At 36.8% G+C, this 12,865-nt stretch overlaps 1 protein-coding gene across 3 annotated transcripts in view; it reads right to left on the minus strand.

Moving 5' to 3' along the window:
- Positions 1-12,865, minus strand: part of Psip1 (PC4 and SFRS1 interacting protein 1) — a 38,885-nt gene that overhangs the window by 7,524 nt on the left and 18,496 nt on the right. For all 3 annotated transcript variants that reach the window (XM_036179895.1, XM_036179896.1, XM_036179897.1), the window contains exons 6-10: positions 11,758-11,820; positions 5,741-5,837; positions 4,584-4,659; positions 2,378-2,603; positions 214-332 (exon numbers count right to left, since the gene is read on the minus strand). In XM_036179895.1, the coding sequence (XP_036035788.1) occupies positions 214-332; positions 2,378-2,603; positions 4,584-4,659; positions 5,741-5,837; positions 11,758-11,820 (581 nt within the window). The remainder of the gene's footprint in view (positions 1-213; positions 333-2,377; positions 2,604-4,583; positions 4,660-5,740; positions 5,838-11,757; positions 11,821-12,865) is intronic.

Raw genomic sequence — 12,865 nt, forward strand, 5'->3', positions numbered from 1 at the left:
AAAACAGTTCACTGGAGGATTACCTCAGTGAATTTCATCCTCTAAGAAAATACTAGAGCCTCAAATAGCACATACGGAAGGGTTTTTCTAATATGGGGAGTTGCTTCAAAAGGCTTCAGGAAGTCTGGAAAATCAGAGTCTACTTAAAAACTTTCAAACTAGTCTTAAAACAAAACCCAACCTAAGATTTATAGAACTGAAAAGAACACTTACTGCTCAGTTTCCATTTGTTCCTCTTGCTTGCGTTTCCGTTCTGCGGCTTCTTTCTCATGTTGGCCTTTCAGCATGTTCCTCCTGTGAGCACTCTGGAAGTTTCTTCCACCCTTCCTCTTCTGTGGATTTGAGAATCAGGATGGATTCAGTTCACTCTCAAGTCAGTGATTCCTGACTAATTCATCGTGGTAAGAAAAAACAAAACAAAACCTACCCTTGAGAAGCACGTGCTTAAATAAACATGAACACAGCTCCACTCTTCTCTGACTATGGATATGAGTCTACTACCCTCCTGAACCATAGTTATTTTAACTTGGAACACTGCGAAGCTATTGAATAAAAATTCTGGCTTTGAGCATGGTATGGTAGCACACACCTTTAATCTCAGCACTTGGGAGACAAGAGGCAGTCCCTGTGAGTTAAAGGCTAGCCTGGTCTACAAAGTAAGTTACAGATCAGCCAAGGTTGAATAGTTAGACCCTGTCTTAAACCTATCCCTTCCCCCCAAAATTAAAACTTGGTTTCTAAAATATTCAGACAACTCAAGATATAAAAGCCCATATTTACACAATTAAACAAAATTTATGTTTTCACAAAGATATAGCTTATAACGTGTAATGGCATCCAAATAAAATTACACTGCATAAAATGTACAATAGGAAAAGCTTAAAATTGATCAGTCATCTGGGTTATCTACAATCTCTGTTTACATAGTTGGGTTAGAAGTATGTCTAATTCCTAGAAATTATGAGGTCAAGATAAAATTTAGGATATAAAAGAAAGTTTCAAATAAGCCTTTTATATTAGCTAATAGAATTCTACTAGGAAAGGTAAAAACCATGTAAACATTCATAAAAGTAAATGCTCATAGCCTAAGAATTATACTTTGTTTAAAGAAGCAAGGAATCTCTGATTTTGAAGACAGCCAGGACTGCTGCAGAGAAACTCTTGTCTTGGGAAAAACAAAGAAGGCCTTTTAAAAACTAAACAACTTGCAAGGCATGATGGTAAACACTTTTAATCCCAGCAGTCAGGAGAGGCAGGCAGATCTGTGAGTTCGAGGCCAGCCTGAAGTACAGAGCAAGTTCCAGGTCAGGGCTACACAAAGAAACCTTATCTTGAAAACTTAACAAAAAAAATTTCCTAAACTAAGAAACAAAATTATAAAATATCTGGGTAACAGCTCCTGAGTTAAATGCTTTATGTTCAAGAACAAGGACCTGGCTCCAAATCCCTACCAACCATGTAAAAGCTGAGTATAACTGTACACATCTGTAACACGTGTGCTTGGGGTGACCGGGAAGGGGAACAATATCACAAGTAGATTAAAAAGCTGGCTAGCCAGCTAGTCTGGTTTCAGATTCAGTGAGACACTATCTGGGCTTACCAGGTAACAATGTTGAGAGCATTGACTGCTCCAGCAGAGGACCAAGCCTCAACTTCTAGTACCCACATGGAGAGAGAGTCTACTACCATCCACATCTCCAGTTGGTCTAACTTTTAAGGATACCAGCACACACATGATGCACACACATACATGCAGGCAAAGCTTTCACGCATGGAAGAGAAAATATAAAAATTAACGCTGGAGGGTGGTGGTCAACACCTTTAATCCCAGCACTCAGAAGGCAGGTGAGTTCAAGGCCAGCCTGGTCTACAGAGCAAGTTCCAGGACACGCAGGGATACATGGAGAAACCCTGACTCACCACCACCTCCACCCCGCCCCCCACCTCACCCCAAAAAAATTAGCCTAAGGTGAAGTGAGTTAGGGAGATTGTTCAGCATTTAAAGTGTCTGGTATGTAAGCAAGAGGACCAGAGTCTATATCCCCAAAACACAAAAATTCTAGATAACTATAGTGGCCGACCTATAATTAAAGCCTTTGTAGGCAAATACAAGTGATCCCCAGAGCAAACTGACAGCCTAGATTAGGCACATGGGGAGCTTTGTGTTTGCTTGATAAATACTTCTTAAAGAATCAAGTCAAGAGCAACTGAGAACAATTACACATAACCCTGGGCCTCTACACCCAAGTGCACATACAAACCACACAAAAACAGAAAACAAGCGCCAAAAGGAGGACACCTGATGTCCCCAGTGTGCTGACTTGTATATACACAAATAAACCATACAAATGAGGGGAGTCTGAATGTCATTTTCTACCTTTTCACCTTCTTGATCATCTTCATCTTCGGAATCAGAGGTTGATGTAACCCCTGGTTTAGCTAAATTTTTCCGTTTAGAGTCCACTTCTTTCTTCCCTTCTTTCTTATCTGGTTCTTTTCTTGGCTTATCCTCTTCCTTTTGACCTTCTTCTTCCTTTTTAAGCTGCTTTTTAGGTTGCTTTTCCTCTGGCCCCTTTTTTTTCCCTTTGTCTTCATCGATAACCCTATGTTAGAGCATAGCAATGGAAGGTGAACAATTCATTTCTACTTTTTCTTTATTCATGTATATGTACGTGTGGAGGTAAGTACTCCCTTAACTGCTGAGCCATCTCTTCAGCCTTCAATTATACTCATTGCCAAACAAGTATTTCAGGGGCGGGGGGAAAAATTACAGGGAATTTTTATGTAAAATAAAATCTAAAACATAAAAGATGGTATTTGTCATCCTATCATAAAATGGAATTCCACAACAAATACTGCAAGATACAAAATTGTAGTAGCACCAGGTCAATAAAATGTGATTGGTTTTCCAATTTGCTTTTAATGTGACTTATTTGTTTAAAAAGGAGATTTAATTCTTGCAGAGGGCCTAGGTTCAATCTCAAGTACCCAATGACAACCCAGTCCCCATTTAATAGAATTATACTTACATATTTATAAGAATATTTGTTTTAGGGACTGGAGAGATGGCTCAGTGTTTTAAAGAGTACTGACTGCTCTTCCAGAAGACTCAGGTTCAATCCCCAGCACCCACATGGCAGCTCACCAGTGTCTGTAACACCAGCTCCAGGGAATGGCACCCTCACACAGACATACGTGCAGGCAAAACGCCAATGCACATCAAATTAAAAAAAGTATTTGTTTCAGAAATAAAATCACAGTCATTTGTGGGGATTGAAAAGCATATAATAGTAAATATCTCACCAGTTTCTTTTATTAAGCAAATGATCACAGAAACCATGAAATTAACACACCGACTCCTTGTGGAATAATGACTGTAAACAGATTGCCACTATTTTTTAACTGGCACGTAAAAATTACGTATATTAAATATATATGCCATTTCAACATTAATGAATCATTCAGGCTATTTATATTTATCACAAGCATTTAAGAACCCTACCCTTAAAATTTGCAGTTTTCAAGCATATTAAGCACACACACGTAACAAGTGTGTCTGCTCTACTGCCATTTTTGCTGGTTTCCCCTTTTTGAGTATTCTAACAACTAGCTTGGGAATAAAGCTCTTCTAAGTGTTATATTTTGGTTGAAAAGTACAGCCCTCCAATAGTACTCCATAATCAACAATCCTTGAAATAACCAGGTCAGGTGTGGAAACATGGCTTGGTGTTGAAGAGTACTTGTTGCTCTTTCATAAATCTAGGGCTTTGGTTCCCAAGCAACCTCACGTAGCTCACCATTGTAAACTGAAGCTCCAGCAGATCTGATACCCAGTCTGACTCTAAGAGCACCTGTGTATACATACATGTGTACATACCACACACAGTGTTGTTTTATTTTTTAATCAGCAAATTGTTTCTCAAAAAAGGGTTTTTTCTGTGTAGCCCTGGCTGGCCTTGAATTCATAGAGATCACCTGCCTCTGCCTCCCAAATGCTGGGATTAAAGTCATGGCCACCATGCCACTGCTTAGTAAATCCATCCTTAATTGAGTTTCCCTATAAAACCTTTAGATACAATCATCATTTCCTAAATATTTCATCCCTTCTCAAGTTTCTTCAAAAGTCAAAGGGAACAGGATTTGGAAGAACAGATGACAAGAGGAAAAAGAAAAAACACTTCCTTGGTAACTAAATACCATTCTAAAATTGATTTTTATACTCTTTTAAAGAACTTGTTATACAGAACAGAAAAAGGTCTGTGGACACTACTTCAGATATAGTCTGCCCAGAAATCTCTTCAGCAATCTACCCTGCCCAGTTTCCCTTTTAGCCTACATTACCAAAGTTTATGCTATCGTACACCACAAAAAAGCTTAACCAAATAACTAGATTTTCTATCTTAAGAAATCTTTCCCATTTACACAAATTCTCCAATCTCCATAATTTTCAGAAACAAAATAGCAATACAAATAATATGTAAGACAAAAAAAAAAAAAAAAAACCAAATGGTTAAAAACATAAAAGTATTTTTACTTATTTACAAAGGGCTCAATAACTAATTTTATATTAAAAATAAACTCACATGTCACTCTCTGAAGCACAAGGCTGTTTTACCACTTTAGGTCTGCCTCTTGGTTTTGGAATCTTGACTTCAGTAGCTAATTTTCATATGGAAAAAAAAAGACAATTTCCCTTTTAAATGCAAAGCTTATGTGGAATACAATGTTGCGTAATACACAAAAGTATTATTTAAGGGCATAACTAGTGACCCCATGCATCAGGAAAATTTCCATTTGTCCTTATTATATCTGATAGATCTAAACTGGGAAAAGTAGACAAGGGGGAAAACTGCAGTTGATATGCAATGTATGAGAAGAGAATAAATTTAAAAATGCGTATCTTTTTTAAAAAAGCATTTTTCATTGCTGTTTTAACAAATGTCACAAAACAACTCTATAAATATCACTCATTCAGAATTCATATTTCTATCCCAATAGTTTTTGTATACTTTACATACATCTTTGGAACTTTGTATCAGTATTCCTCAAGATCTTTATCATCACCAGTTTGATCCATTAATATTACAAAACATGTAAATAGATTCTAATTTTTCTTTCCAAATTGGACTAATCTTACGAGTTTTCAGTAAGGATCCTATGATGATGTAGGAAAAAAAGGCTCTACTTTCAGTGTTCTACTTCTGTATTATGAAAAACAACTCAACATTATTTCCAAATTGTTAAGTCAATACTAAACAAATATCCTATCAGAATGCAGTAATTTTAAAGTGGAAAAAATAAAAAAGCCCACTATTCAAGGTAGTTTAAGCGCAGCAGCTTCATTTGGCAGTAGAAGCCACGTCAATTCAATTTCACATTTAGTAAGTAGCTGTATCCAGCAGAAACCATTTCTTTCTCCTTTGACACTGTTATTTGATACAGCCTCACATCTGCACGACAATTTCTCAAAGGCATGTAGCACATACAGTGGTAGTCCTGTAAGCCTGCATGTCCTATTGACACCACAGAGAGCTTAGTCTGTGTAAATATACAATATTGTTCACACAGTGACTGCCTAATGACTAATATCTCAAGCCTCATCTATATCCATGTTTAAAGTGAGACATGACTGTCTTTAAATCAACTGCTATCCATATAATTTCAAAACACTTCAGCCAGTAATGTTTTAATGGAGAGAATATTACTAACAAACCAATAAGTATTAAGGATTAAGATCTACCTGCAGGTCGTCCTCTCTTAGGACTTGCTTTCAAGTTAGCAGAAGCTGTTGCTGCAGCCACCATTCCTGCTTCTTCAGTGTCCACTTGTTTTTCAGCCTGAATCACAAAAATTTAATTAACATGTATTAGCAAGACCTTGTAACTCCATAATAACATAAATAGCATAATTTCAATATGATTTTTATTACTTTTGAACAATCAACTTATGAGTATCATCTCACTTTTTCCCCATTACTTTTTATAATTTCTCATTTGAAAAAATAAGGCTAACATTTCTTGATAATAATGCAGTTATGCTGTAACAAATCACATTGCTACTTCTAATTCATTAACTTTGCTAATATACATATACTTCATCTTTCAACTGAGACAGACATCTGATGCTCTCCTATAGAAGTTACTTTTATTTTTTCATAGAAAGCTTTCCAAACTACAAGGCTGAAAAGTTAATGGGCCCAAATGAGAATCAGTTATTACTGATTTTACTTATTTTAGGAAAATAGAACCACATATTAGATAGGAAATGAAAACATGAGGAAATAGACGGTAGTGATTATAATTGCAAAGTGAGGAAAACAACTAGAAAGAAATTCAATTGAAGGAACTAAGGACAGCAAGAGCCACTTGGACTTCAGTACTAACTGTGCCAATGGAAAAACAGCAAGAATGTATCCAAAATCATATAGAACCACCCAATCCAAAAATTCAATGAATTTACTTTAGTCCTGAGTAAGAAACAGCATTCCTTTTTTTGTTTTTGTTTGTTTGTTTTTACTTCTTTTTGAGGGGAGGGGCGGAGAAATACAGCCTAGAAACCCAGACCAGCCTTAAAAACTCTTTCCTCCCACCTCAGCCTCCCAAGTCTTGTGATTATAGGCATTTCCCACCAGGTTCAGTTCCTGCCTTAAGAGCTAGGTTAAGATTGAGCCAGATCTCTGTGAGTTCAAGGCCAGGCTTGTCTACAAAGCTACAAAGAGTTCCAGGACAGGTAGCAACTATTACACAGAAAAACCCTGTCTTGGGGGGGAAAAATGCATGAGATCATGCTGCCCTATACCAAATCTGATCCTGCAACTCCATATTAAGGAACTAGATCACTGTATTTCCATAAAGCTCCACAGGTGCTAAAGGTTAAACTCAAACTCTTCCTACTGATGACTTAATAATAATAGGTCAAAGGTACTTCAAAGTTAGGTTCAAATACATCAATCAGCTCTTCAGGGCAAAAATAACTTACCCTTTATGCATTTGGAAATAAGTCGAAAGCAAGTAAGAATTACAGGTACAATGGATCATTTGAGAACATACCAACAGACATTCATGAATATTTAATATAATAAGAAAGATCAACTCTAATACTAAACAAAGATTGGCCCTACCATGGATATACACTTATGACTATGTGCAAAAGCATGCAAGTAAAAGCCATTACTCATGAAAATATTCTGACCAGAGAAAGGAATAATTCAGTTATTTGAAATATATACATGAATATCTTTAATGTTCACATTCTAGATTTTACTTATAATTTTAATATCTGACTGAAACTCTAATGCTGGATTCATTCTTTCTCATTGTTATCATGATTTTTAACTGTACTATCTTTTCTCTTTCCTAACGCCATGCCATATGCATCATGGATCCACTATTCATAGCCCCTTTGATGACTTTGCTACATCTGTTTCACAAATCCCAGAAGATTACAAGCTGATGAGTCCTAAGAGGCAGGATAGGATGGGGTATAAACATGAAATAATTTAATCCTTTAAAGTTGGCATCTCAAATCTGGTGTTAATCCTTTGACCTTCTACTATAAGCCCTTAATAGCTCACATAAACTTTTAGTCACTTACCCATTGAACTAAAGTCTTGATCTAACTGAATGGGGGAAAAGGGGAAATACAGCTAGAAAGAACTTCCTTGATTCCAATTCCCTTGAGTCAAAGTGAGCACATCTCTTCTTAAATCAACCCCTTTAACTATCCACTTTTCCTAGTTTTGCTAAGAAAAATGGTAAGATTTTTACTGTTATTTCACATTAAATGTTTCCCTTTATATATGCAAATCCTGATGCACTGTTATAGAACTCCTTTCGTTTCTCGAGATTTCAAATATATAGTATCATTAAACATTTATTCTCCAATCTACTTCATCTCATTTCTGTCCCTAGCACTTAACCTAAATGAAACTGAAATCTCTTGAATAGGCTAATTACCAAACATCTCACTAGATCCTTTGTACTGTCGTTAACTCCCTTAGTCAAATTCTTCTCTCTGTTGCTTACAGACAACTTCAGGTTCCTCTTGATGGTTCTTCCAGTCACCACTTTGAAGAGGCACCTTCCCTCATTTCTATTATATACCATTCCAATTCTAGTTTCTGTATCTACACCAGCAAACATTTTCTCTTGACCTCTAACATTTCACCTTTAAACCAGTGGTTGTACCTTTTCCCTCTTTTGTACTATTATCATAGGTATCTTCACTGCATGAGTTTTTAACTTTTCCTTCTGACCCCAAACCAACATGTCTGTGTCCATATCTAGTATACAGTCACTCAAGCAAACAACTTGGAGTCTTCCTACATTCTGCTCCATTCTCTTTACCATCTTATTTCAATCAGCTGTCACTTAAACTTCTGAAAGTATTCTAAATTCTACCTCTCATACTAACAAAAATAAATAACTTGATATAAGGCCTGTGTCTTTGGAATTTAATGCTAATTCCTTAGAAAGGCCTTTTGTGACCTACTATGATCATACTAGGCCACTGTTACACCCCCTCACCTTAACCATTACAGGCAATTAAATACATATCAAAGTTACATGTACATTATGCTATAGTCTATTAGATATATGAAAATATTGTCTTAAAAAAGAACAATGTACATACCTCAACTTAGGGATACTTAATAAGGATGGGCATGTAACTCAGCAATGGACCTCTTGCCCAGCATGTACAAGCACTGGCCGAGTCTCAGCACCACAAAACAAAAACCCTCACTGGTTTAAAAGTGCTAGCAAACAGGGCTTTGGGTATTCATTCAGTGGTGAAGTTTCTGCTTATAGTATGTTGAAAGCCCCAGGTTTGAGAACACACACAAAAAAAAATTCTAACAACTCACCTATGCCGTCAGTAAGCTATATTGCCAAATAGACAGCCTTACCTTGGTGTTGATGGCTACAACTTAATCAGCATGATAGTTACTAAAGGTAGAAGAGCTGTGGCAATGTCTTAAAATGAGGCAAAAAATGAAATCTGTCCCATCAACTGATTTATTCCATGCACAAAATGTTTCTTTGTACTATGCAGCGATTGTTTTTTTTTTTACTATTTTATCTACAGACTTTTCAAAATTGCAGTCAGCTTTCTCAAAATCTGCTGCTGCTTTATGAGCCATTTAATATCCTAAATCCTTTTTAGTGTCATTTCAACATTTATAGTATCTTCACCAGGAGACTCTACCATGAAATAAATCACTTTCCCTGCTCATGAACAAGTGTTAATTTACTTACAGGTATGAAAATATTCTATTTGTACATTTCCATTACATCACAGCACCTGAGCAACCAGGTGCATTGTCACTGAACATCTTTAGAAAGTAGTCTTTTTCCCAGAAGAAGGGGACTCCACAGTGGGACTAAGAAATTCAGCAAACCATGTGAATAGCTGCCATTCAGGCTTTTGTGTTTCATTTATAACAAAGAGTCAAGGTTCATTTAGTTCAATTCCTAAATGTCCTAGGGTTTTCAAAATGGGTTCATATTTTTTAAGTCACTAATAGGTCCAGACCCTAATGATCAGTCCATCTTCTGAGGTTTTGAATACAGACATTGATTATTCCTAGGTGGCATTTTCTTCCAAAGCAAGGCTATTTACACTGAGCCTGGTCATATTCGTCAGTTATCTTAGCTACACCTGGGTAACTTAATGGAGCTTCTCCATCAGCACCTGCTACTTCCTGTAGCTTTATGTTGTGAAGGCAGCTTCTTGCTTTGTATCTCATCAACTGACCCAGTAGAGCTTCATCTGTTGATCTGTACTTTTTTCACTTCCCTCAGCCTTGCTGTGGATTGGGTTTTGGCTTACAGCTGCATTCTGACTGGCTCTATCCTGACCATTAATATAACTTTCTCCTTAGCAGCAATGAATCTGTTGCACTCTATCATTCCAGCATTCACTTTCAACAGCATTCTGAATTTTGTAGAGTACTTTTCCTTTTTATCTGCATTCGCAACGTGGCTTACAGGCCCAAGAAGCTCAGTTTTCAGCATACCTCAGCCTTTAACATGCCTGTTTACTAAGATTAATCATTTATAGCTTTTAGTTTAAAGAGGCCTGCCTGTGAGGTTTTCCACATGAAGACCTAGAGGCCTTTTACAAACAGACTAATTAATCTCAGTATTATTCTAAGACCAAGAATGGCCCATAGGGAAGCAGTCATTAATTTATCAATTGATGCTGTCTTATATTAAGCAATTGTGGTGCCTCAAAAAATTATCAAAGATCATTAGACCACAGTAACACACATAACAAAATCTATGAATAGAATTAGCAAAACATGACACAAAGTAAACACATATTATTGGAAAGACTAGCTCTGCAGAGTTATCACAAACCTTTATAAAACGATAGGTTGGCCAAGCATGGTGGTGCAGGCCTTTAACCCCAGCACTCAGGAAGCAGAGGCAGGCAGATCTCTGTAAGTTTGAGGTCAGCTTGGTCTACATAACAAGTTCCAGAGCACCCAGGAATACACAAAAAGACCCTGTCTCAAAAAAGACAAAAAGGAAAAAAAAACAAAACAAAACACTACAACAACAAAAACACTTTGTATGGCAAGTGCAATACAGAAAGCTGAAGAAAATTAAGCATTCCTGTATTTCTCTATTATGATTTAACAAAAAAAAAAAAAAAAAAAAAAAATCAACAAGAAACCTGTTTCAATTGTTCACTGTGCCAATGAAGTCAGTTCTAAATTTCTGACTTTCTCACGGATCTGATCTCACTGCCCTGATACAATTTATCATCATCACGCTGTCTTAAAAAGGGAGTCATGTAACATTTTAAATGATTCAATGATTTCCCATAATTTCATTTCTTCAGAAAAACATTGTAGTTTTATTCCCATTTCCATCCAACTGTAAAGCCTATCAATAATAAAATATGCCTCACAAGTCTTGAAACCCCTCAGTCTGTGTCTGGATACACCCTCAGATGAACTGCTCTTTTATGTGCCCCTTGTTTAAAACTGCAGAGTTAGTACATTAGTTGCCACACGTCACCAGAGGACAAAAGGCCACTGCAATTGTTTTCTTCTATTCCTTCCTGAGACATTAAATTCTTGACTTCATTTCTGTCTTTGGCGTGCAAATGTCTAGGATGTAATAACTAGGTCACAGAAAGGTGTGAACAAAACCTAAACATGAATGAAAAGCCTACGAAATAGCTAGGCTCTGGTGTCACCACCACTCATTTCTCATGACAGTAAACCAGCACCATGGACCAACAGTCACTGCTAGTATTGAAGAATCAGGAATTTACTATTTCACTGCACTAAATAATCAACAATGTGATTATATACTTTTCATTTTACAGAGTAAATGAGGCCTGGTGGTGGTGGTGCACGCCTTTAATGCCAGCACTCCGGAGGCAGAGGCAGGCGGATCTCTGTGAGTTTGAGGCCAGTCTGGGCTACAGAGTGAGTTCCAGGACAGGCACCAAAACAATACAGAGAAAGCCTGTCTTGAAAAATCAAAACTAAAAAATGAGGCAGAAAGTTGAAAGGAGTGAAAATTGTTTCACTTTACTTCCTCTTTCATCATTCAGCTTAACTTAAGGATGCCATAGTTTTATCACCAAGAAAAAAAACACTTTAAAAAGTAACCAGCTTAGCCTTTAAAAATTAAAGGGCATAGATCAAGTGTGAATAAGTTTCCTTATCTCCATTCTCCCTAAATTTTACTTAGTTTAAGTAAAATTCCTTTTAACATTCTTATGGTGTACTGAAGAAATTACCTTTCTCTTTCTTCCTCGCCTGGCAGCTTTGGGAGTGGTTATGTCAACTGCTTTAGTCACATCCTAAAACACAAAACACAAGCAGGCAAAATAGCAAAAAACACAAATTTTGAAATTGAATATATTATACAAGAGTGTGTAAGAAATTTGCTTAAACTAAGTCACAAACATGCTTCACTGATAGTGCAGGATGAAATCTCTTGTTACTCTAACCTTTGGAATTAAGTCTTACTATTATAGTGACAACAATTAGTATCTTCAGGGGGAAAAAAAACCTTATGGAATACCTGCTGCTATTTTCAGAAGTTTAAATATGAATGGCCTCCACAGGATCATATATTTGAATGCTTAGTCATTAAGTGTGGCACTACTTGAGAAGGAACAGGAGTTGTGGCCTTGTTGGAGAAAGTGTCATTGAGGATGGGCTTTGAAGTCTCAGAAGCTCAAACCAGGCCTAGTGTCTCTCATTCTTCCTGCTGCCTGCAGATCTAGATATAAAACTCTCAGCTACTTCTCCAGCACCATGCTCCCGTCATGAAACTGTAACTAAGTCCCAATTCAGTACTTTTTTTGGGTAAGAGATGCCTTAGTTATGGTGTGTCTTCACAGCAATAGAGCAATGACCACACCAGCCCACAATGCCTGTGTATCTACTCAAATGACGACTCAAGTAGGAATAAATCAGGCTTAACATTTTTTCAGTCTAATTTTTTTAAGCACTTCCAGCCCACAATACTTTATTTTTGGTTTGGTTTTGAAATTTATTTTCATTTTTGGTGTTTTGCCTGCATCTATTCCTGTGTGAGGGTGTTGGGTCTATTGGAACTGGAGTTAGATAGTTGTGAGCCGCCATGTGGGTGCTAGGAATTGAACTGAGGTCCTCTGGAAGAGTAGTCAGTACTCTTAGCCACTGAGCCATCTCTTCAGGTCCATTTTTTTTTTTTTTTTAAAGGAAAAAAACAGATCTCTAATAAATAGTAACCTACCTTACAGTTACACCTGTTTTGGGCATAAAAACAATTTCAAATAAAAACTTCCATCCAAAAGCTAGAGAGAAAGTTCAGTGGTTAAAAAAAAAATGCTGGTCTTTCAGGACTCATGTTCAGTT

This window comes from Onychomys torridus, chromosome 2 (genome assembly GCF_903995425.1).
Source record: "Onychomys torridus chromosome 2, mOncTor1.1, whole genome shotgun sequence".
Lineage (NCBI taxonomy): Eukaryota > Metazoa > Chordata > Mammalia > Rodentia > Cricetidae > Onychomys > Onychomys torridus.